Source organism: Acomys russatus, chromosome 20 (assembly GCF_903995435.1).
Source record: "Acomys russatus chromosome 20, mAcoRus1.1, whole genome shotgun sequence".
NCBI classification, from domain to species: Eukaryota; Metazoa; Chordata; class Mammalia; order Rodentia; family Muridae; genus Acomys; species Acomys russatus.
The window spans coordinates 47487710-47509684 of NC_067156.1; the positions used below are offsets into that span (position 1 = coordinate 47487710).

The following is a 21975-nucleotide window of genomic DNA, read 5'->3' on the forward strand; positions in this document are numbered from 1 at the left end:
CCATCACAATGGGATTTAGAAGTCCTCCAAATGTTGAGCTGGATGCTGGTGGTGGCGCATGCGTTTAATCCCAGCACTTGGGAAGCAGAGACTGGCAGATCGCTGTGAGTTCGAGGCCAGCCTGGTCTACAAAGCAAGACCAGGACTGCCAAGTCTACACAGAGAAACCCTGTTTCAACCCCCCCCCCCAAATAGTGAACCAACTATGAAGAATCAGTGCCTGCTCCACACTGCACCCTAAATCAGAGCTCTCAAACGCCACAGCTATTCTGAGTGAGACTGCCAGACTCCAAGAAAAATGACTGTAAGGAGGTTGGGTGGAGGGAGCAGTCCATTCTGGGCTGCAGTCAACCCTGGGCTGCCACTGAGCTGAATTGGAAGCCAGTGGCCATGAGAACACATTGATGGCTGGGGACCTTTTAGGCCTTGGGGAGGGGTTGGCCTAGGGACAGGGTCTGGAGGCGTACTTTAGGTATGGGGGTTCAGGCCTGCGACACTTATCGAGACCCTGTCTCAAAATAAGAAGGCCTAGGATGAAGTTCAACAGTGGGTCACTTGTCCCAGGTCCTAGGTTCAGACCCCAGCACCACCCATTTCAGTAGGTTAATAATTACTTAGAGCAATTTCAAATGAAAACCCCAGAGTTGAGTCCCTTTGGGCAAATTTTGGATTTGGTTTTTCTTCCCTGTTCTTGAGTTAGTCACTGGGTGTAGGGATAAAGATGCTGTGGGTCCAAGCCTGCTCCTAGCGTTGACCCACCAGTGGAGGGTGGTGTAATTTAATCGAGGAAACTCTATATTCTGTCATCACCAGGAAAAAGGAAATGTCTGTGACAGACAACAAACAGGTCTAGCACACTGTTGGACAAACGTCTGAAGGTCTGGGCGAACCTTCCCAGTCTAGTTCTACCTAGGTGTAACTGAAGAGCTTGGTGGCACTAACAAAGTCCCAATCTGTCCATCTAAGGACAACGGTGAGGTCCTGGGGAGATTGAGTCATAGTATTAGCTCACAAGGAGGCATTGCCAGGCAGGGCCTGCACGAAGAAGAAGTAAAGCCTTTACATCTTTATTTTCGTTTTACAGTCATCCATCCTGCTGATACAAAAGCAGCCCAGGAGAGGTTACAAGGTTTGAACACTGTCACAGGGCCAGGAAGGGTGGAGCTGGCATTGAAAGCAGTGCCCTCAAGCATGAAGCTATATATAAACTGTAAATAATTTTACAGGCATAAGGGATTATTAGTAACGGCCTGTGCTGTTAATAATAGTAATTTTTTTTAAACCCTGAAAGGGAAATTCAAATAAATTCAAACAAATGTTTGTTTAGCACCTACTATGGGCTCACTGGGGGCTCTGAAGGAGACACATAACTAACTGTGAAAAAGGCTCACTCTGATCTGCAGAACCATAAACAGGCCCCAGGGGCCTGTGGATAGGGAAGGCCAGAAGGGTCTAGAAGGCTGTCTTGGAGGAGGAGGCATTTGAACTGAGCTTTAAAGTTTAAAGGGCTTCAACAAAGTGTGTGTGTGTGTGTGTGTGTGTGTGTGTGTGTGTGTGTGTGTGTGCGCGTGCACACACATGCACGTGTGCACACGCATGTAAAGGACCAACTTGAGAGGGACCAGACTCATCTAAAGAGTTCTTGGATAAGGGTTCAGTATTTCTGTGCAAAACAACTTTCACACCAGCAGGAGCTTCAAAAGTGATTGACTAAGTAGAGAGCAGCAGTTGCCATGGGAACAGAAGCATGCTTCATCCCTGTCATTAGTGAACATCCTTGGCTTCTAGCCCTTTAGCTGAGGCCAGGAGACAGCAGGAGGTGGTGAGGGGTTGGGGGCTGGGTCTGTCCCTTAGAAGAAAAGCTCGGGGCAGAGTTGACACCTGGGTCAGGGAAGATAGCAAGAGGAAGAAGCCTCTGCCTCCAAGGCTTAATGACATTCTGAAGGAACCAGAACAGGCCATGGGAACTCAGGAAGGGGATGGGAGGGACATGGGATGGAGACTGGCTTCTAGGTAAGGAAGTGCTGCGCAGCCTCCTGGGCCAGCATCAGAGTCAGTCCCAGGCCCACTCAGACCTCCCGGGACCTCCAATGTCCCAGAGCAGGTGGTTTCTCATCCATCACGTGCCCAAGGGACACTGTAAGTGAATCCTCCAGGCCTGGCAACAAGAGGAGACTGTGGGAACTCTAATAAAGCAGGCTTAGGGATTAAGTGAGGCATAGGTTCAAATCCCAGCTTTAACATTGTTTAGATATGTGAGGTTAGGTGAACTGCCTACCTTTTCTGTATTTCTTGCTTTCTTCTTCTGTGGGATACAAATGATAATAATTTCACCTAGTTCATAGGACTATGTGAGAATCATGTGAGATAGCTGATTTATAAACAGTCACTCTAATAACCTGGCACAAAGATATGCAGTAAATGTGAGCTATTAAATTATTATTGCTTCTCTGTGTGTGTGTGTGTGCGCGCATGCACGAATGGTTAACGTCTGTGTTGGTATGCTTGCAAGTGCACTTGTGCCCTTGTTCCTATGTGTGCCTATGCAGGTGGCAGTCAGAGGACAGCCTCAGGTCCTGTCCTCAGGCACCATCCTTCATGTATGTATGTGTATGTGTATGGTATATGTATGTATTTTTGATAGGCTCTCTCACTGGCCTGGAACAAGTAGGCTGGCTGCCCAGTGAACCCTGGAAATCCATGTTTCTGCTTTTCCAGTCCTAGGAGTCTAAGCAAGAACTACCACGCCTCTTTTTTTTTTTTTTTTAAACAGAAGTCCTAGAGCTTGCAAGACAACCGATTTACTGACTGAGCTGTCTCCCCAGCTGATATTACTGCTTCTAGGTGTCAACTTGGTAAGAATTCAGAGTCCCCTACTCCTTGCTGAATTTCCTTATATTTTGTGTTAACAGCCTGTTTTAAGTAAGTAGATAATGACAATGTAAACAGAAATGGTGCTGGAACCCCTTTGCCTCCCCTGTGCCCAAGAACTGTCCTAAAGGAGGGACATAGTCTGTACTGAATGACAGCCTAGTTCACTATGCTACAGGCAACTTGGCCCATTGAAAATTTCAGAGGAGAAGCTGGTCGTGGTGGAGCACGTCTTTAATCTCAGCACTCGGGAGGCAGAGGCAGGTGGATCTCTGTGAGCTCAAGGCCAGCCTGGTCTACAAAGCAAGACCAGGACAGCCAGAGCTGTTACACAGAGAAACCCTGTCTTGAAAAGCAAAAAGCAAACAAACAAGCAAACAAACAAACTTCAGAGGAGGAAAACAACAGGATATTGGCAAAGCAGATTCTTGTCCTTGTAGAAGTGGAATCTCAGTGTAATGACAATATAATCTAAGTATAGTGATGATAATAACAACAGTGGAATTGTGAGAGAGCCTGCCCTACACTGGGCACTGTGCTAAGCATGGCACAAACCTTGCCTGTTGTAATCCCACAATGACCTTATTTAATAGGTTCTGTTATATTTTTTGCTTTATAAATAAGAAAACTTCAGACAAAGCAATGTTCACAGCAACAGGCAAGCGGAAGGGTGGGACTAGAACATGGGCAAGCGGGTCCTGGACAGCTCATGTGTAACCAGGACATTTTTGTGATGTGTGGGTCTGTGCATATGGAGGTCAGAGTTCAGCATTAGACTCAACTGCTTTCTACTTTACTTTTTGAGACAAGAACCTGGCGCTCACCAATTTAGCTAGACTGGCTCGCCAGTGAGACCCAGAGAGCCTCCTGTCTCTGCCTCACCAGCACCAGGATCACAGGTGTGTGCCATCATGCCACTTTTAATTTTGTAAGCTATTTTAAATTTGTATTTATTAAGTGGGTTATCATCTGGTATACTCTGGCCCTCATGCCTTATAAACTGAGATATCTTCCCAGCCTGGCATTGTTTTTTTTTTTTTTACTTCTCTGAAACTGTGAACGAATCCCTTGGGTTGGGGACTTGGGGACTAGAGGACAGCCTGCCCACCTCTCTTTTGGGGGGCACCTTCAATTTGTCTGGTTGATGCCATTTTCTGATTTTTACCTTCTCCTAAGAGAGAAAGGGAGAACGAGAACAGAAGAAATGTTGGCTGACCATTGAGGATGGTGGCTTCCAGACATCAAAGTGGGCAGAGCCCCGGATGAACAGACTGGACGCAGGCCTGAGTCCCTTTAGGCTTTCCTTCCGAAGCTGGCAGAAGCCCTGGCGGGTACTTCTAAGAGCCCAGCGAACACGTCCTTTCATGTGGCCTCCCTTTGAGCTGGCCTCTGGGTGGGGTCGGGGTCGGTGGGTGGAGGGTGGGGAGCGTGTGGAGAGGTGAGGCCACAGTCAGGTTGGGAAAACAGATTGGGCCGTGGCTGTGAGCACAGGGCGCCCATTGTGCAGCGAGCTCTTGCTTTCAAATAACTGGCCCTGAAGAATGTTTCATTGAATGCCAGAGAAAGGAGCCTTTCAAATGCCTGGGGCTGGGGCTCTATGAAGGGTTAAAGACAGGGGCTAAGTAGCTGGGGCTGTTGCTGCTCCTGGCTTAGACAGATGCTCCACACAGGGACCCTGAGCACTAAGACAAGACTCATTCAGGGAGACCACTCAGAGGGTCGGAAGGGTAGAAAGCAAAGATCAAGAGAACACATGAGTTTCCCCAGAAATGCTAATGGGTACTTCCATATAAAAGAAGAGAAAACCCTTTCTCCTATGAACTACATTGTTCAAGTGATATTTAGTAAGCAACAGGCCCCTAAGATGCCTCGTGGGCCTGTCTTCTGGTGACAGTGACCTATTGGCAGGCCTGTCTCTCCAGGACTTCCTAAGAGGGTTCCAGGTGCTCCCACACTCTCTCCATGGCACAACCAGCATGGCTTTCTTAAACCATCCCTCATCTTTAGCTATTGGAACTGTCACCATCCTCCCAGAGAGTGCAGGCAATCTGCTATGAACAGTGGTCACTGAGCCAGGGGAAAACCTGGGGGAAATCTCCTCTTTGTAGGGGGTGTCTTTCTCCAAAAGGAGCCACTGGCTGGGCTGTCAGAGGGCACCAGAAGTGGGGTATAGTACCCCAATACTAGGGATCACCTGCATTGTTTTCAGTTCTGGAGGAATGTGTGGCCCAAGGTATGGACACCTTTGAAATGCAGGCACCTGCATGGAGACTGCAAATTGCAGGAAGAAGGTAGGTGACACGGTCTGCCAATGAGATGGACACACGCGCTGCCTTGCTGTGAATAACCTCCAGTGCCACATGGTGCAGCTCCTTGGTTGCCACAGAACCTCCGGAGAACTTTCCTGGGCTCCAGAGCCTGAGCCTGCAGGGAGGATGTCTTAGAGCTGAAAGAGAACCAACCTCCACTGTGCACCTTCCTATTAGCTGGTCTGGATAAAAACCTTAAAAGCAGACAAGGAGCTGGGGAGACAGCTTGGTTGGTAAAAGTTCTTGCCATGCAAGCATGGGGACCAGAACTGATTCCCAGAACCCATGTTAAACAGTGGTACCCTGGTGATCCACGAGGAGGCAGAGCCAGCAGGATCCTTACAGCTCACTGGCCAGACTAGCTGTTTCAAAAAGCAAGGTGGGTGTTGTTCTGAGGAATGACACTCTGACCTTTGACCTTCCTACGTAAGGGAGTGAATTCTGTGCTGCTTCTGATAGTCACAGGCCCAGCATAAGTCTTATACATCTCTGTTATAGTCCAGCAGCCTAGACAAATGCCCTTCAGTGAGAAGAGGTCATCATACATAGTTAGTATATAGGGTCTTTGCCGAGGACTGTAACCAGAAAGACCTATTTAGCTATATAAAAAAAACAAGATAATTTGGGCTGGAGAGATGGCTCAGAGGCTAAGAGCACTGGCTGCTCTTCCAAAGGCCCTGAGTTCAATTCCCAGCAACCACATGGTGGCTCACAACCATCTGTAATAGGACCTGATGCCCTTTTCTGGTGTGCATGAAGACAGCTTACTCATGCACATTAAATAAATAAATAAACACGTCTTTTTAAAAAACGAGATCATTTTAGTTCAAAGATCTAACCAGTCAACACGCATACATCCTGTGTCTGTTCATGTGTACACACATACACACATGCACAGATATAGCAAAGACAGTCTATGTGCCCAGCTGGGCATGCCTTTATCCCTGCACTCGGAAGGCAGAGAGTATTCAAGGCTAGCCTCGTCTACAAAGTGAGTCCAGGATAGCCAGAGCTATTCTGCAGGGGAACTCTGTCTCAAACTACCCCCCCCCCCCAATATCTCTGCACACTAGAAAGCTGTCTTGGGGACAAATGACTAGAATAATGACACTCTTACATTGGAAAGATCCCAGCACTCAGGAGGCAGAGACAGGCGGATCACTGTGAGTTCGTGGCCAACCTGTTCTACAGACTGAGTCCAGGACAGCCAAGGCTACACAGAGAAATTTTGTTTAGAGAGAAAGAAAGAAAGAAAGAAAGAAAGAAAGAAAAGAAAGAAAGCAAGCATTTTCAAAGTCCTTTCATATTGCTTTGGTTTGGTTCAGGAATCTCACTGCTTAGATCTGAGAATGGGAAAATCACTCCCCCGACCAGTCTAACTTCATGTGTGGAAATGAAATCTCTGACAGCTAGGAAGTAACAGAGCCACACCCCTGCCATGTCTGATGTGCATTTCGTGGGAAGATGTTAAGTTTCTTGCAGTGTTTTGATGTGGATGTCTTGTGTGTTGGGGGGTGGGGGTGGGTAAGGGATAAGAACACATTCATAAAAAAAAAAAAAAAAAAAAGAACACATTCATGCGGATGGGAGGTAGGTATTACCTGAGTGAGGTGGGCAGTCATCTAGGACACAGCTAGGTCTGGCGGCATCAAGTCTGGATTAGCTTGGCCAGAGAGTGGCCCTGAACTTGAGATACCTAAGTATTCTGGGGTGGAGGGTGGGGGGTGCGCTGATGGAATTATCCCAGGAAAGAGGGCAAGCACCCAGGGAAAGACATAAAAGAAGATAACCAGCTCATCCTGAAAGCCACATGACCTGGATCTGCGTTGCGCTGTGTGTTTATTTCCACCCTGTGGGCCCTGAGCCTTTGGAAATGTCTGCTCGGAATGTTCCAGCCTGGCATCTGCAATGGTATTTCAGATGGAGGCCTGGGTCTTCACTTATTTCCCTAGAGCACTGGAGGAGAATGGTGACTTCTGAGACTCTAGGTTTTGGAGACTCCTAAAAGAGATGCTGGGAGTGTTGGGAAACAAGAGTTGTTCCCCCTCCCCCCAGCCCCCCTTGATGCCCCACCCTTTCGGCAGGGCAATGCTCCACCCACCTTTCTTCACTGGTTACTCACCCATTGTTGACATCCTTTTGTTAAGCAAGCTGCCAGAGTGTTTATCCACGTAATCCCTAAAATTGGCCTGGAATCTGCCTCCTAGTGACTTTAACCCACAAGACTCAGTTCCCAAAAGCTGGGAGAAGAAAGCATTACTCATCCACAGGCATTTGGTGCTGACTCTGAGCAGGACATGTCACAGACTCGACAGTGTTTCTCATCTGTGTGGTCATCCCATTTCACAGATGGAGAAGTTAATAGGGAGAAAAATAAAAATAACTTGTCAAAGCCAGACCTCAAAGAAGTGTTAGGATATGAACTTGGAGCCTTGTCCTCTAAAATACTGTCTGTGTATGGCAGCACCCCAAAGTAATACAGCCCGTGAGCCTATCCTCTTAGGCCTTTTTTGGGGGGGAGGGCAGACTAAAACTCCAGCCTGTTCACCCTGCCATCTCTCTTTGTGTATGAGCAAGAGGAAGGCCACGTTGGCCAGTGGGCTGGGACAGATGTAGAGACTAAAAAGCTCTGGTCCTTCTGACCTCTAGTGTCTCACCTTGTCACCCAGGACAACCTTGCTGAAGCTTCCGGAAGCACCATTTTAGCAAGCTTCCCCTCAGGAGGCTGTGCATTTCCTGTCTCTGTCCTCAACCTTTTGGTTTTTTTTTTTTTTTGCCAGAACAACAGGCAGCTCTCCCTGTTGATAAATCTGGTCACCCTAAATATGGGGCTTGGAGCAAACAGGAGCACTGGCCCCACGCAGCCCTCATTTCCAAATGCAGATTTGCATTGGGCTGCTATTTTGGAGGTCTGGTTTCCTTCCACACACGGTAGTTTTTCAGTCAGAGAGGAGGGATCTTGGCAGGGAAAAGGTGCCGGGAGGGAAGCAGTGCCTGAGAGTCTTTGTCTCTGAGACACTGGGCCTCAAGATCACACAGTGGTCACATTAGAAAGGGAAGGTTGGGGGCTGGAGAGATGGCTCAGCGGTTAAGAGCACTGACTGCTCTTCCAGAGGTCCTGAGTTCAATTCCCAGCAAACACATGGTGGCTTACAACCATCTATAATGTGATCTGATCATGCTGTATTCATAATAAATAAATCTTAAAAAAAAAAAAAAAGAATGGGAAGGCTCCCCTTTGTTGGGCATCGGTGTCCGTGTTAAACAGCTGAAGTTCTAGGAGCAAAGAAGCAGCCAAAAGGCCAGCCAGATGGCTCAACAGGTACAGGCACTTGCCACCAAGCCACAAGCCTGGCAACCTGAGTTTGACTCCCACAAGTTCTTCTGATCACCACACAGGTTCACGACGGTCTCAAACACACACGCACACGCACGCACACACATGGAGAACTAAATAAATAAATACAGCTTAGTTAAAAACCAAAAAACCTGTAAACTTAATGCAGAGCCACATTAGCCCCCCAAACACACACACACACACACACACACACACACACACACACACACACACACACACACACACAGAGCAGTACCACTGATTATGTCCAAAAAGACAGTCTGGATGCTAGATGCTAACAGGGAAAATAGAAGGATTGTCCACTGAGACAAAACTCCATTCCCAGCACTCCTCAGAAACCTGTGAAATGGGTTTCTGTCTGCCAGGGGAGCCACTTCCCTCACCTCCCCAGGCTGTGGCGGATGAGGGGCATCTGGTTCTCTATAGGCACATACCATGTTACATATCACAGCTCACACTAACCTCCAGGCTCCTTTGGTCTCTATTAACATGCGCCTGTGATGCATATCAAAGCTACTGGGCTTTTCTGGCCCCGCTTCTTGGTTCTTCTTACTTCGCCCACTCTTCCCCCACTAGGCTAACTCCCAGGCTCTTCCAGTCTACAGAATTCCCTCCCATTCCAGCAGGCTTTCTTTATAACAAGTAAGGCCTTGCTTCTCTCTGGCAGCCATCAGTCTACTATCCCCTCTGCCCCACACCCCAGGTAGCCGTGGCAGCTTTGGGCTCCCCCAAATGCCTCTAACCATTCCGCAGTTTCATATTTACAATAAACCCTTTTTTTCTTTTACATCCATGGAGTGGTCCTGTTGAGTGGTTTCACTGCGCACTTGCGCTTACTAGCCAAAGTTGCACATGGACCCTTGGTGGCCTCCTGATCTATTTCTCAGTTAGGGTTGCTGTGGCCTACGAGGTGCTTAAACTAGTTACAAACACTTAACAATGGGAACAGCTGCCCCTGTCTCACCGTAACACTTAGCTTGAAGGTTCCAGTTTACCTTCTCAGAGGGGAGTGGGTGGGCCCCAGTCATCCCAGAAGCCCATTTACTCATTCAGCCATGGCAGCCATTCGTACTACAGAAGGTGTTGGGCACGGACAGGGTTGAGCTCCTACTGTGCGTGGAGGGAACCCGTGGATATAAGATGTATACAATACCTCTACCATCTAGACTGGGGCGTGCACTCTTAGCACCCTACGGCTAGCTGAGAAGTGGCAGGAGGAAGGGAAGCTGGCAGAGCCAGAAGAAAGCTGTCACTCAAGCAGTGCCTCGCTCTGTGCTCTGTGACTTAGCAGTGGTTAGCTCCTCCTCGTCGCCGGACCACGGTCTCTCCACCTCTAGAACTGACCTAGTTGGCTTGGGGAAATGAACTCAGACTCTTCTAGGGCTGGCATTCATATGCTAAGACTCCATGATCAAGGAATGTCTGGCTAGACCACTCCGGAATTGTTTCACTGAATTCCAAGCAACCCCCCTTCCCTTCTCTGCCTAGTCCTGGCCGTGAGCAGTCCTTAGAACTAAAGGTGGCAGCGGGTCTGGGCTCCCTGCCCGGGGGGCGGGGCCCTTTTCGGCGTCCCAGCCCTCCACCTGGGGCTCAGCCCGGCAGATGTTACAACTTTTTCGCCCTCTCTAGGGCTGTGTCCCTTCTCAGACCCGCCCAGCCCATGTCTCCCTCCTCTTTCCCTGTGGGGTCCTGCCCACCTCCCTGCTGGGAGTACTGCTTTGCGGGGACTCCGGGCGGGGTCAGAAGCTCAGCTAGGGGAATTGGGGGTCGCGGGAGGGAGGAGAAATGGGAAGGAGAGAAATTAAGAGGCTGGAGGGATCGGGCTAAAAAGGAAGCAGAGAGTCCGGGGATGGTGGAGAGCACTTTTGGGAAGCGGCCACTCCTCTACTGGGGCTGGCCCGGCAGAGCTGGGGGAGAGGGAGCGGGGGCTGCCGGAGGCGGCTCGGCGCGGGCCTGACCTTCCCGGAGCGCTCCGCTGCCTGGTCTCCCGTCCTGGACGAGACCCACCGGGAGCTCTCGCTGCATCCACGCGGGCGGGTGGGCAGGTAGTGCGCCCAGTTCTGAGGCCCTGGGAATCCGGATCACCCGGCCAAGCATTAGCGATGCATGCTCTCTCAGGATTCTCCCTGGTCAGCCTGCTCAGTTTGGGCTACCTGTCCTGGGATTGGGCCAAGCCTGGCCTTGTGGCTGATGGGCCTGCTGAGGCGGGCGATCAGCCTTCGGAGGCTCCACCGCAGCCTCCACACATTATCTTCATCCTCACCGACGACCAAGGGTACCACGACGTGGGTTACCATGGCTCAGATATCGAGACCCCAACGCTGGACCGGCTGGCAGCTGAGGGCGTCAAGCTGGAGAATTATTACATCCAGCCCATATGTACACCTTCGCGGAGCCAGCTCCTCACTGGCAGGTAGGCACTGCCCAGACCCGCGGGACTGGCTGTCCAGACCCCCAAAGCACTCAAACGCTAGGTTGCAAACCCTGCAGAACAGCCCTGTGCCGGCACCTAAGAAGCACGTGTTATGGGCCAGCCTTGCTTGCAACATGTTAGATCATCAGTAAGTCCCTTACCTTCGTGGGGCCTCAGTTTCCCAACCCTCATAGTCAATGCTTCTAATCATCTTTGAGACCTTCTCTGCAGTTCCAGGACACTTTGTTTGTCAGAGGGATCCCTTATTCTGGGGACTCTTATTCTGAGTTCCGTGTGTATTGACTAACGCAGAGGCAGTTAGAAAGTCAGTTAACTCTCGGATTCCTTGCCCAGAAAATGGAGTGAAGGACAGTTTCTATCTTGAGAAGGTATGACCAGAGGTGAACAATACGTAACCTGCCTGGCTGTCAATGCATGGCAGCCTCTGTCTGTTTTACTGGAAAGATTCGTGTCCTATGCCATTGGTGGCTCTACTGGGAGAAGACCAAGGAACTTGTAAGATGCAGAGACCTGTAGCTGGAGGCTGGTTGCTTTACTTCTCGAAGTCTCCAAGTTTTTTCATCTGAAGAATCCTCCTAAATTGTCCGAAGAGAGCCCCCAGGAGTGCTGTGCCCTCTGCTAGGAGCTGTTCCTTGCTGGGGCCAGGGACTGCGAGAGGAACAGTGCTCTGGGACACAGGAGGGGCTGTGGAGGAGAAAATCCCAGGGATGGGCTGATGTTCATCCTCTTTGGAAGGAGGCCATGGTGTGCTTTGGGATCACTACTGGGATCTTGGGACCAGATCCCATCTCTCCCCGTTTCCTGGGTAGGACAATGAGGGATGGAATCTGGGAGGGGCCAATTTGGTGCCTCCGCCCCAACTTCAGGGTCTTGTGAAAGAGAGGGTTGTGAAGTCAGACGTTGGGGCTGGCGCCATGGAGCTAGAAATCAAAGGGTGGTGCCCTTTCTCTTTCTACTAGTGCTTTGCCTACCTTTAAATCCAGGGACTGTGAAGAGGAGCAGGAAGAGGGAGAGAGGCGGGAGGTTTGTCCTGCAGGTGTAGCTTGGTGGTAGTGGTAGACCCTGGCATGGGGCAGCGACTAACTCCCTGCATTCAGAATTTTGCAGTTGATGTTTCCCTCCCTAGAGAGATGTGACTGGTGAGCAGCTGAATGGGTTGTCAGGGCAGCGCTCCAGGCTCTTATGGATGAAGTCAGCAGGGCCAGCCGGTGTCTGCCCTCCATCTTCCACATCTGCCTGTATCTCACAGATGCTTACTCCCCGTGGCTTAGCTATTGCTTATGCGGCCAGTGCTGTTTGGTGGAGCCCAGTGAGAGCCAAAGTTTCTTATGTTGCTCACTGACAAATGGACTTTGGCAAGGCTTAGGCGGCCCACCCACATTACAAATCAGTGCTTCGGGCACCCCGCCCTCATGCAGAGACACTCGGCTGGAATTCTGCGCCCTAGGATGCTGCTCCTGTCAATTCCAATCACTTCTCTGCTTGCCCGAGGCCTGGAGAAGTGGTGTCATGCGAAGACTCTGAGCATGAGTTGGGTAGACCTGGGTTTAAAACAGTTCCGCTGTTTGCCAGCTGCCTGACTTGGGGGCACGTGCTACACTTTGGGTGGTGAGGCTTCAGTTTCATTATTTGTAGAATGGGGGGTTATGATTAGGTTCCATATATATTTTAGTAAAGAGGGTTTAGGTTGGTAAGATGGTTCATCAGGTACAAGAGCTTGCTGTGGAAGCCTGGTGACCTGAGTTCAGTTCCTGGAGCCCACTGTGGACAGAGCTGACTCCACAAAGTCCTCTGAATTGACGTGCATGTCTTAGCATGAGTTGGCCCGAACTCATCCATGCATATCTCACACACACACACACACGCACATGCACACACACACTCCACAAGCATACATACCACACACACACCAGACACACACACACATACACACACACCACACCACACACACATGCATATACACCACAGCCATACACATATCTCACACACACACACACACACACACTCCATACGTGTACACACACATTACACATATACAGCATACACACCACACAGACACATATACCCTACACCTCACACACAGGATTAATAATAACCAATAAATAAATAAATACAATTAAAAACAGAAAAGAAGCCTGATACTGCAGGCCTGTAATCCCAACTATGTAGGAAGCTGACATAGGAAGATTGAAAGTTCTGCACTGGCTTGGGCTAGCTTGTGTTACAGAGTTCAAGATCAGCTTGGTAAAAAAAAAAAAAAAAAAAAGAACTGGAGAGATGCTCAGTGGTTAAGAGCACTGGCAGCTCTTCCAGAGGACCTGTGTTTAATTCCTAGCACCCACATGGCAGTTGACAACTCTCTGCAACTCCAGTTTGAGAGACTCTGACACCCTCACATAGACATACATGTAGGCAAAACACCAAAGCACCTAAAATAAACTAATTAAAACAAAGAGCTGGGGATATATAATATAGCTAAGTAGTAGAGTGCTTTCAGAGCATGCACAAGGCTGGAAATTACACACACACACAGTGGGGGGATAATTAAATGAGATAATACTTGTATGTGGCACAAAGTCTTTTTTAAAATTATTTATTTATTGTATATGAGTGCTTTATCTGCAGAAGAGGGCATCAGATCACATTATAGATGGTTGTGAGCCACCATGTGGTTCCTGGGAACTAAACTGAGGACCTCTGGAAGAGCAGGCAGTGCTCTTAACCACTGAGCCATCTCTCCAGCCCATGGCACAAAGTCTTAAGAATGGCCTTAAGATAAGGAAACAGTCTGGTGCCAAACATCAAGTACTCAGGCATTAGCTAACTCAGCTGCCTAGAGACAAGGAAAGGCGTGGGATTCTCACTCCCTGCGACATTCCAGGTAGCTTATTTACTTGCAACTTTTAAGACACCTCAAGCAGACCGCATGTGTCAAGCAGATCACAGCAGCGGAAGATGCGTTATGAATGAATAAAGGCCACTCTGGATTCTGACAGGCACTGATTGCTGCATGGCTTGGGGGCTTGAACTCACGGCAGGGGCAGGTACCAGCACGTGTGGGCTGGTCCCATAAACCTTGGGGGGGTGGGGGAGTGGGGGGACACAGCTCTTAGGGATTTCCCATTCCAGCCAGCTCACACAGACTTGCAAACATCAACTGGTTCAGTGTGGGAGGAGGCAGGCCATCTACTTTGCTTGAAAACAGACCTCTGTTTGGATTCATGTTCAGGTCTCATCAATGACCCTGACTGCTGAGTGACCTTGATCTTGACCCCTTGACTGTGCTGACTGACCTCTTCCCTCCTCTGACCTTTGTTGTTGCTTTTTTTTTTAAAGTAGATGAAGAAGCTAGAAGAGAACTTAGTTCACTTCTGGCTCCCAAGCCCCCTGAATTCACTTATTCGTTTGTTTGCTCATTCCTTAAGTAAGTGAGTGAACTTTAACTATCACCGAGGTGTTAGGAGTACAAATACAATCCTATTCTGTATCACTGGGCCCAGAGCATGTTCAGTTGTAATCCCACGGCCAAGTAGACAGTGGAGGTATACACCAAGTCCCTGTTGCAGAGGCGGAAGACCCAGAAACAAGGTAACTACTCATTGAGTGAGCTTGGAGAGACTACTGAGGCAGCAATACTGCGGTGGGCTTCCAAGGAGTAGGGGTTTGCCTAGGAGATCAGGACTTGGTGGACCCAGGCTCTGTACTAAGTTTATAGCTTAGAGCTCAGGGACCAGGGGTCTGGAGCCTCTTCTGGGATACTGAGCCTACTTTTATACTAGTCAAGTGAGTCACCAAGCTTGAGTTTCCTTATCCAGGAGGTGCGCATAATAATGTGTACTTTTCTAGTTTAAAGGGAGTGTGAGGCTGAACTTGGTGTTAGCTCTTACTGCTGTCATGCTCAAGCCTGGCTCAAGGCTGGATGCACCAACTTCTGGCTGTGTGGTCCCTGGGCAGTGGTTTGACTGTTCTGAGCTGTAGTTATCCCATGTCAGCAATAAGTTGGCATACCTGCTTCTTTGATATCAAGCCTTGAGATGGCGTATCATAGGTGCTTAGCCCTTTGGCGGTATATGTTTTTGTTACTGTTCCTGCTGGTGGCACAGGACCAGGGCTCATCTCAGGGTGCTACTGGGGATTTCTATTGGGAGCAGTGGTCTGTTGCTCACTTGTATTTCCCATGTGTCTCTCTCTCACCCCCGCCCCCCGCCCCAGGTACCAGATCCACACAGGACTGCAACACTCTATCATCCGCCCAAGGCAGCCCAACTGTCTGCCCCTGGACCAGGTGACCCTGCCCCAGAAGCTACAGGAGGCAGGCTACTCCACCCACATGGTGGGCAAGTGGCATCTGGGCTTCTACCGGAAGGAGTGCCTGCCTACCCGCAGGGGCTTCGATACCTTCTTGGGCTCCCTTACCGGCAATGTGGACTACTACACTTATGACAACTGTGATGGCCCAGGGGTTTGTGGTTTCGACCTACATGAGGGTGAGAGTGTGGCCTGGGGGCTCAGTGGCCAGTATTCCACCATGCTCTATGCTCAACGTGCCAGCCACATCCTGGCCAGCCACAATCCCCAGCACCCCCTCTTCCTCTATGTGGCCTTCCAGGCAGTACACACACCCCTGCAGTCACCTCGAGAGTACCTGTACCGCTACCGCACGATGGGCAATGTAGCCAGGCGCAAGTACGCAGCCATGGTGACCTGCATGGACGAGGCTGTGCGCAACATCACCTGGGCCCTCAAGCGCTATGGTTTCTATAACAACAGCGTCATTGTCTTCTCCAGTGACAATGGTGGCCAGACTTTCTCAGGGGGTAGCAACTGGCCCCTTCGAGGAAGAAAGGGCACTTACTGGGAAGGTGGTGTGAGGGGCCTGGGTTTCGTCCACAGCCCCCTGCTCAAGAAAAAGAGACGGACCAGCCGGGCCCTGGTGCATATCACAGACTGGTACCCAACGTTGGTGGGTCTGGCAGGTGGTACTACATCAGCAGCCGATGGACTGGATGGCTATGATGTGTGGCCGGCCATCAGCGAGGGCCAAGCCTCGCCTCGCACAGAGATCCTACACAACATCGACCCCCTCTACAACCATGCCCAGCACGGCTCCTTGGAGGACGGCTTTGGCATCTGGAATACAGCTGTGCAGGCTGCTATCCGGGTGGGAGAGTGGAAACTGCTCACAGGAGACCCAGGCTATGGTGACTGGATCCCACCGCAGACACTGGCCTCCTTCCCTGGCAGCTGGTGGAACCTGGAGCGGATGGCTAGCATCCGCCAGGCTGTGTGGCTCTTTAACATCAGTGCTGACCCTTATGAACGAGAGGACCTGGCTGGCCAGAGACCTGATGTAGTCCGAACCCTGCTGGCTCGCCTGGCTGATTATAACCGCACCGCCATCCCTGTGCGTTACCCGGCTGCAAACCCTCGGGCCCATCCTGACTTTAATGGTGGTGCTTGGGGGCCCTGGGCCAGTGATGAAGAAGAGGAGGAGGAGGAGGAGGAGGAAGGCAGGGCCAGAAGTTTCTCCCGGGGCCGCCGCAAGAAGAAATGCAAGATTTGCAAGCTTCGATCTTTTTTCCGTAAACTCAATACCAGGCTGATGTCCCATCGCATCTGATGGCTCGGGGTGGCAGGGAATCTGAGTTGCCTCGCAAATGCTGTCCCGTTGCTGGTTCTCAGGGAGAAGGCCAAGGTCAAGTCTTCATCTGCAGGCATGTGGAGGGAGGGCACAGAAGCCCTCAGCTGAATAGGGTGGGACTTGGGGTTGGGGGAGGGCACAAACCAGGCTAGGATGCCTGGGTCCCAGTCATGCCTCTCTCCTGATGTGTTTGTTCTATGACCTCAGGTTACCTATTAGCAGCATTCTGCCTCAGTGTCACCTCTAAGATGAGCTCTGTTGACTTTATGGCTTCAGTGTACACTTGTGTCTGGGGCCATGGCAGGTCCTTGCTGACCTTGCCACCTTCCAGAGTCCATGACCTTCTTTCCAGGTCTCTGTGCTGCTCCTGGATATCAGCTGGGACACACCCTTTTGGCTGCTCCGTTAAAGGACTTAACAGGGACAGATAGTATAGCTTACGAGAATCTTTCCATTCCTGGAGCCTCAAGACTTGGGAGCCTAGTGGATGCTCCTCTTTTCATCCCCAGCATCCAGGGGAAACGGCCCTGAGCCGGTGCATGGTGAGGGTGAGGAAAACAGCCCCGAAAAGAGCCTTTGAACCAATCATCTCCTTTGGCCTTGAACACAGTCCTCCCCCTCCCTCCATCTCAGGGCCTTGGCTTCCCTACTTGCAAAGGGGTGGGGAAATGCTAGCCCTGGCTCTGCCTACCTCACGGTGCTGTAGAAAACTGGCCGAGCTAATGGTTGTGGAGGAGCCTGTGAACTTGAAATAAAGTGCCATAACTCAGAGGCAAGAGATGACGGCCCGTCTGTGTGTATGCATAAGTGTCCTGGGGGGCCCTGTATGAGTGCACTGTTGGCAGAGGGAACAGGAAAGGGCTTCACTGTGTGTGGCTGCTGGAAACCCCCTGACGCTCTCTGGGCCTCAGTGTTTCTCTGTGTAAAATGGACGAGTCAAGAGTCCTTACTTCTGGTTGTTCTGAGCACCACTGGGCAATATGCATCTGGGGGACACAGGCTCAGTAGTGACGAGGAGGGGGTGGAGGTTGTAAAGCCTGCTTGCTGCATAGCACTGCTCCATCCGCACACTGCGTTCTGCTTTCAGGTTCCAGTCGGCGCAGTGTGTGTAGGCGAAGGCCCTGCTGTGAATTTTGAAAATAGTTATTTTTGTCACTGGCAAAGGAGGCCTGTTAGGACTCATCAGCTTGTGGATGAGCGGGATGGGTGGAGTGGGGTGGGTGCAGTGCCATGGAGGTTTGATGCTGGTTGCAGGGCTGCACCAACGCCGCGGTGATGGAATCCTGCATGTGGGTCTGGCCTGGACTACAGGGAGGTGGTGACCATTGCATCCTAGGCTCTTCCTTAGCCCTGGCCCTGTCCTTTTTTTTTTTTTTTTTTTTAACCCTTATTAAGATTTATTTTTAGCAGGGTGGGGTGGTGCACACCTGTAATTCCAGCACTCTGGAAGGCAGAGGCAGGTGGATCTTTGTGAGTTCAAGGCTAGCCTGGTCTATAAAGCGAGTCCAGGATGTCCAAGACTACACAGAGAAACTCTGTCTCAAAAAACAAACAAAAAGATTTATTTTTTTAATACTGTGTAGATGTGTTGTTTGTGTGGGGGTATGTGCATGTGAGTAAAGTGTGCACAAAGGCTAGAGACATCAGACACCCCTAAAGTTGCAGTTACAGGACATATGAGTTGTCCAACATGGGTGCTGGAAAATGAACTTACATCCTCTGGAAAAAGCAGTTTGTGCTCTTAACTACTGAGCCATTCCTCCAGCCCAGTTCTGTTCCTTTTGCCTTTTCTCATCTTCCCCACCTGTATGTTTCCCCTTCCTTGTTAATATTGATGCCTGGATGGTAGGCAGGGCCCAGGCCTGGCAGAGGTCTCTGGACTCCAGTGGCTGTAGCATTTTTGCCTTCACAGAAGGGATCTGTGAAAAAGATGCTTAGTAAGGTGTAGTCTTAGCCCAGTGCATCCCAGACGAACTATTCATAGTCTGCCCACTGCTTAGGACACTCCAGACCTGCTGGGACCTGCTTTAGCTACACCCTGCCAGTTTGGCACACTGGCACACAGCCTAGACTTCCTTGTGGATCCAGGCTTTAAGGAATTGTATGAGTGCTTCTCTGAGGCCTGCTGAAGGGCCCCTGCCTGCCAGGACTTTCCAACTTCCAGCCCCATCATCCACTTCCCTTCTAAGGACCCTTTTGGGGCCACAAGAGCAGGACCAGACATAGTGCTTTCTGTGCTTCTCTGGGCCATAAGCTCTATTCCCTGCAGTTGGTCTGGCCCCCAAAACCTAAGGAATAATTGTTTCTGGGGCTGGTGTCTGTTTCTTTTTTCTTTATTTTAATTAAAATTTCTTTTTAAAGATTCATTTATTTATTTTGTTTACAGTGTTCTGCCTGCGTGCCAGAAGAGGGAAGCAGATCTCATTATAGATGGTTGTGAGCCACCGTGTGGTAGCTGGGACTTGAACTCAGGACCTTTGGAAAAGCAGTCAGTGCTCTTAACCTCCGAGCCATCTCTCCAACACCTGGTATCTGTTTCTGAAGTCTTGAAGAGCAAGCTTGGCTCAAGCCTCTCTCTGTTCAGTCTTCCACTCAATGTAGAACGCAACAAACTTAAGAGTTCTCAACCCAAATGCCAGCATAGTCTGGGAGCCACCCAAGCTTTGGTCTGCAACCTGGTCCCCAGGAACCAGTGGGCAGCAGGTGCCTGAGGCTGATGGTCTTTGGGGTACTGTATTGAGAGGCCCAGCTTAGCAGTCAGCATGCCCACTACCTGCTTCCTACTGTGGTCTGGGATCCCTTCAACAAGCACACCTGGATCTACTATATGCCAGTTCCCAGTTGGCACCGGTCTTGGGGTTACTATTGTTGTGACGAAACACCATGGCCAAGAGTAACTTGGGGAAGAAAGGATTTATTTTTCACCCATGGTTCCATATAATGGTTCATCGTTAAAAGCAGCGAGGGCAGGAACCTGAAGGCCAAAGCTGATGCATAGGCCGTGGAGCTACTTACTGGCTTGCTGCTGGTGTCTTGCTCAGCCTCCGCCCGGCACCCCCTCTACACCGCCCTCCGCCCTGCCACCTTTTTCTTTTTTTTAAAACAGAACCCAGGACCACCAGGCCAGGGATGGCACCACACATAATGGGCTGGGCTTTCCCTGATCAATCACTAATGAGAAAATGTTTTACAGCCCGATCTTATGGACGCTTTGTCTCAGTTGAGTTTCCCTTCTTTCAGATAACTCTAGCTTGTGTCAAGTTGACTTAAAACAGCACCTCTGGGCTTGTGCTGTCACCTGAATCCCTTTGAAGAGGACAGGGTGGGACACCCAGAGGCAGTCCCTAGGTGACAGGTCTTCTTGGGCGGGGGAGGGCTTTCTCCCTGGGCTGGATTAGCTGGCAGCCAGACCTATTAGAAAGTGAGATTGGGGGAGGGGGGCAGGTGTGGTGGTGCACGCCTTTAATCCCAGCACCCGGGAGGCAGAGGCAGGTGCATCTGATCGCTGTGAGTTTGTGGCTAGCCTGGTCTACAAGCGAGTCCAGGACAGCGGGTCCTGGATATGGCATCCTGGCCTCTAATGCCCAGCTCCCTGACAGTCAGGTGGAGCCCCACACCTGCCTGGGCCAGGGCTGTGTTTCCTCTTCTGGCACTTCTGGCATCCCTGGGACACAGGAAAAGAGCACATCAGGGAAAGGGAGGGAGCAGTGCTCAGAGAGCCAGGGACTCCAGGGTGTCGCCCTGACGGCCCTTAACTTATGCACGTGCTAGAGGGTAGCCTCTACTCTTGGCTCCTTGGTTTTCATCTCTAAGGGATCTGTGGCCCCTAAATGTCTTCTCAGCTCTGTACGGGGGAGGGGGGGGGCTAACAATGCAGGGTTAGTGGTGAAGTCACACAGACCTGGATTTGATTCTCAGGCAGTGTCATGGTGCTGCAGAGTGGAACCACTATGCCTGTATTTACCACGTTGCTGTAAGGTCCAGACAGTGTTACTGAAGAAATGCTTAGTACAGGGCCTGGCTCTGATGCAGGAGGAACTACTTCATGCCCTTGGGGTCCAAGAATGAGTGTTTTGTCCCTGACCTTTCCAGGAGGAAATGAGACCATTGGGAAAACCTTGTCTCCAGCTGTCCCATCATAGAAACTGGACCTCCAACTGCTGGGCATACATCACTGTCCCCCCCAGGGAGGACCTCTGCATGGGTTACCTCAGGGTACAGTGATGCTTCCCTCCCCTTCTCTCTCAGTCCTGGCATTACTCCACATACTTCCCTAACTCAGGTGCCCTCTACCCAGACCCTTGCAGCATCCTTCTCCTCCTGGCCCACTTTCTACTGAGCCTGCTCTCCACTTTTGCTGCCCTTAGGGGGACAGGCCCCATGGGGACCATTCAGATGGCACGTTTTCTGTAGTGCATGTCCAGGCCCTGCAAGACCCTGTGATAGTTAGCGTATGTGGAGGGGGGGGGCTGTCATCCTCCTTCTCATCCCTCTCTTGTCGCCTGGAACTCAGCCTAGCCTCCTCCAGTCCCTCCCATTGACACAAGGGACTGTCTGTCTACATAACCAATCTCTTTCTGGCATTGCTTTGCTGGCTCAGCAAACTCCAGGGCTCCTGACCCTGGCTACTGGCCCACGGCACACAGGCCTGTGCTTGAGCACTGCACATGTGTTGCAGACGAGGTGCACGTGCTGGACTGTTACGCTTACTGTGGTCCTGGGGTGTGGGAAGTCAAGCAGAACCAATCCCCCTAATGCAGTCATCAGCTTATTCTCTCATCGCCACGCAGGCATGGCTGACTTCTTGATGCCTGCCACCACTAGGCACAGCTGCCAGCTTTGTGGGCACAGAGGATGTGGTGAATTAGTGGTCATGACTCCTCAGCAGAGTAGCAGTTGCTCTCAGTAGGCAGGTGTCCATCAAAGGCAGTGCCTGCATCCCCGAACTAGTCTCTAGAAGGTCCTGAGAGCATGCACACGCACAGGTGTAAGACAGACCTTCCCAGCCTGCTTCTCTTGTCCAGCCAATTCTTCACCATTAGGTGGGTCTAGTGTCCTGGGACTGGGACCTGCCCATCTCCTAGCCCTGTGTGCAGGAGAGAAATGCATCAGTGAGAGAAGAGGCAGAGACAGGAGGGTTCCAGGGAGGAAAAGGGAGCCCGAAGCAGGGAAGAACAGAAGAGATATGGCAGCCACAGCAGAGTTAGGACACTGTGGTCCCTGGCAGAGGCAGGCAGGTATCAGTCTGGTCGTGCCTTCATGTGCCTCCCTGAACATCCGAGGATCTTCCACATGATTTGTTGGCCTCTGAGCCAGCACTGCACTTCATCTGTGGGGCATTACCGGAGCAGTAGTCAGGCCA

At 50.8% G+C, this 21975-nt stretch overlaps 1 protein-coding gene across 1 annotated transcript; it reads left to right on the plus strand.

Moving 5' to 3' along the window:
- Positions 1–10533: 10533 nt before the first annotated feature.
- On the plus strand, positions 10534–17043 carry Arsi (arylsulfatase family member I). Its single transcript, XM_051163499.1, has 2 exons — positions 10534–10951; positions 15185–17043. Exons 1-2 carry the CDS (start codon positions 10641–10643, stop codon positions 16590–16592), a joined length of 1719 nt encoding a protein of 572 aa, XP_051019456.1. The 5' UTR covers positions 10534–10640; the 3' UTR covers positions 16593–17043.
- The last annotated feature ends 4932 nt before the right edge of the window (positions 17044–21975 follow it).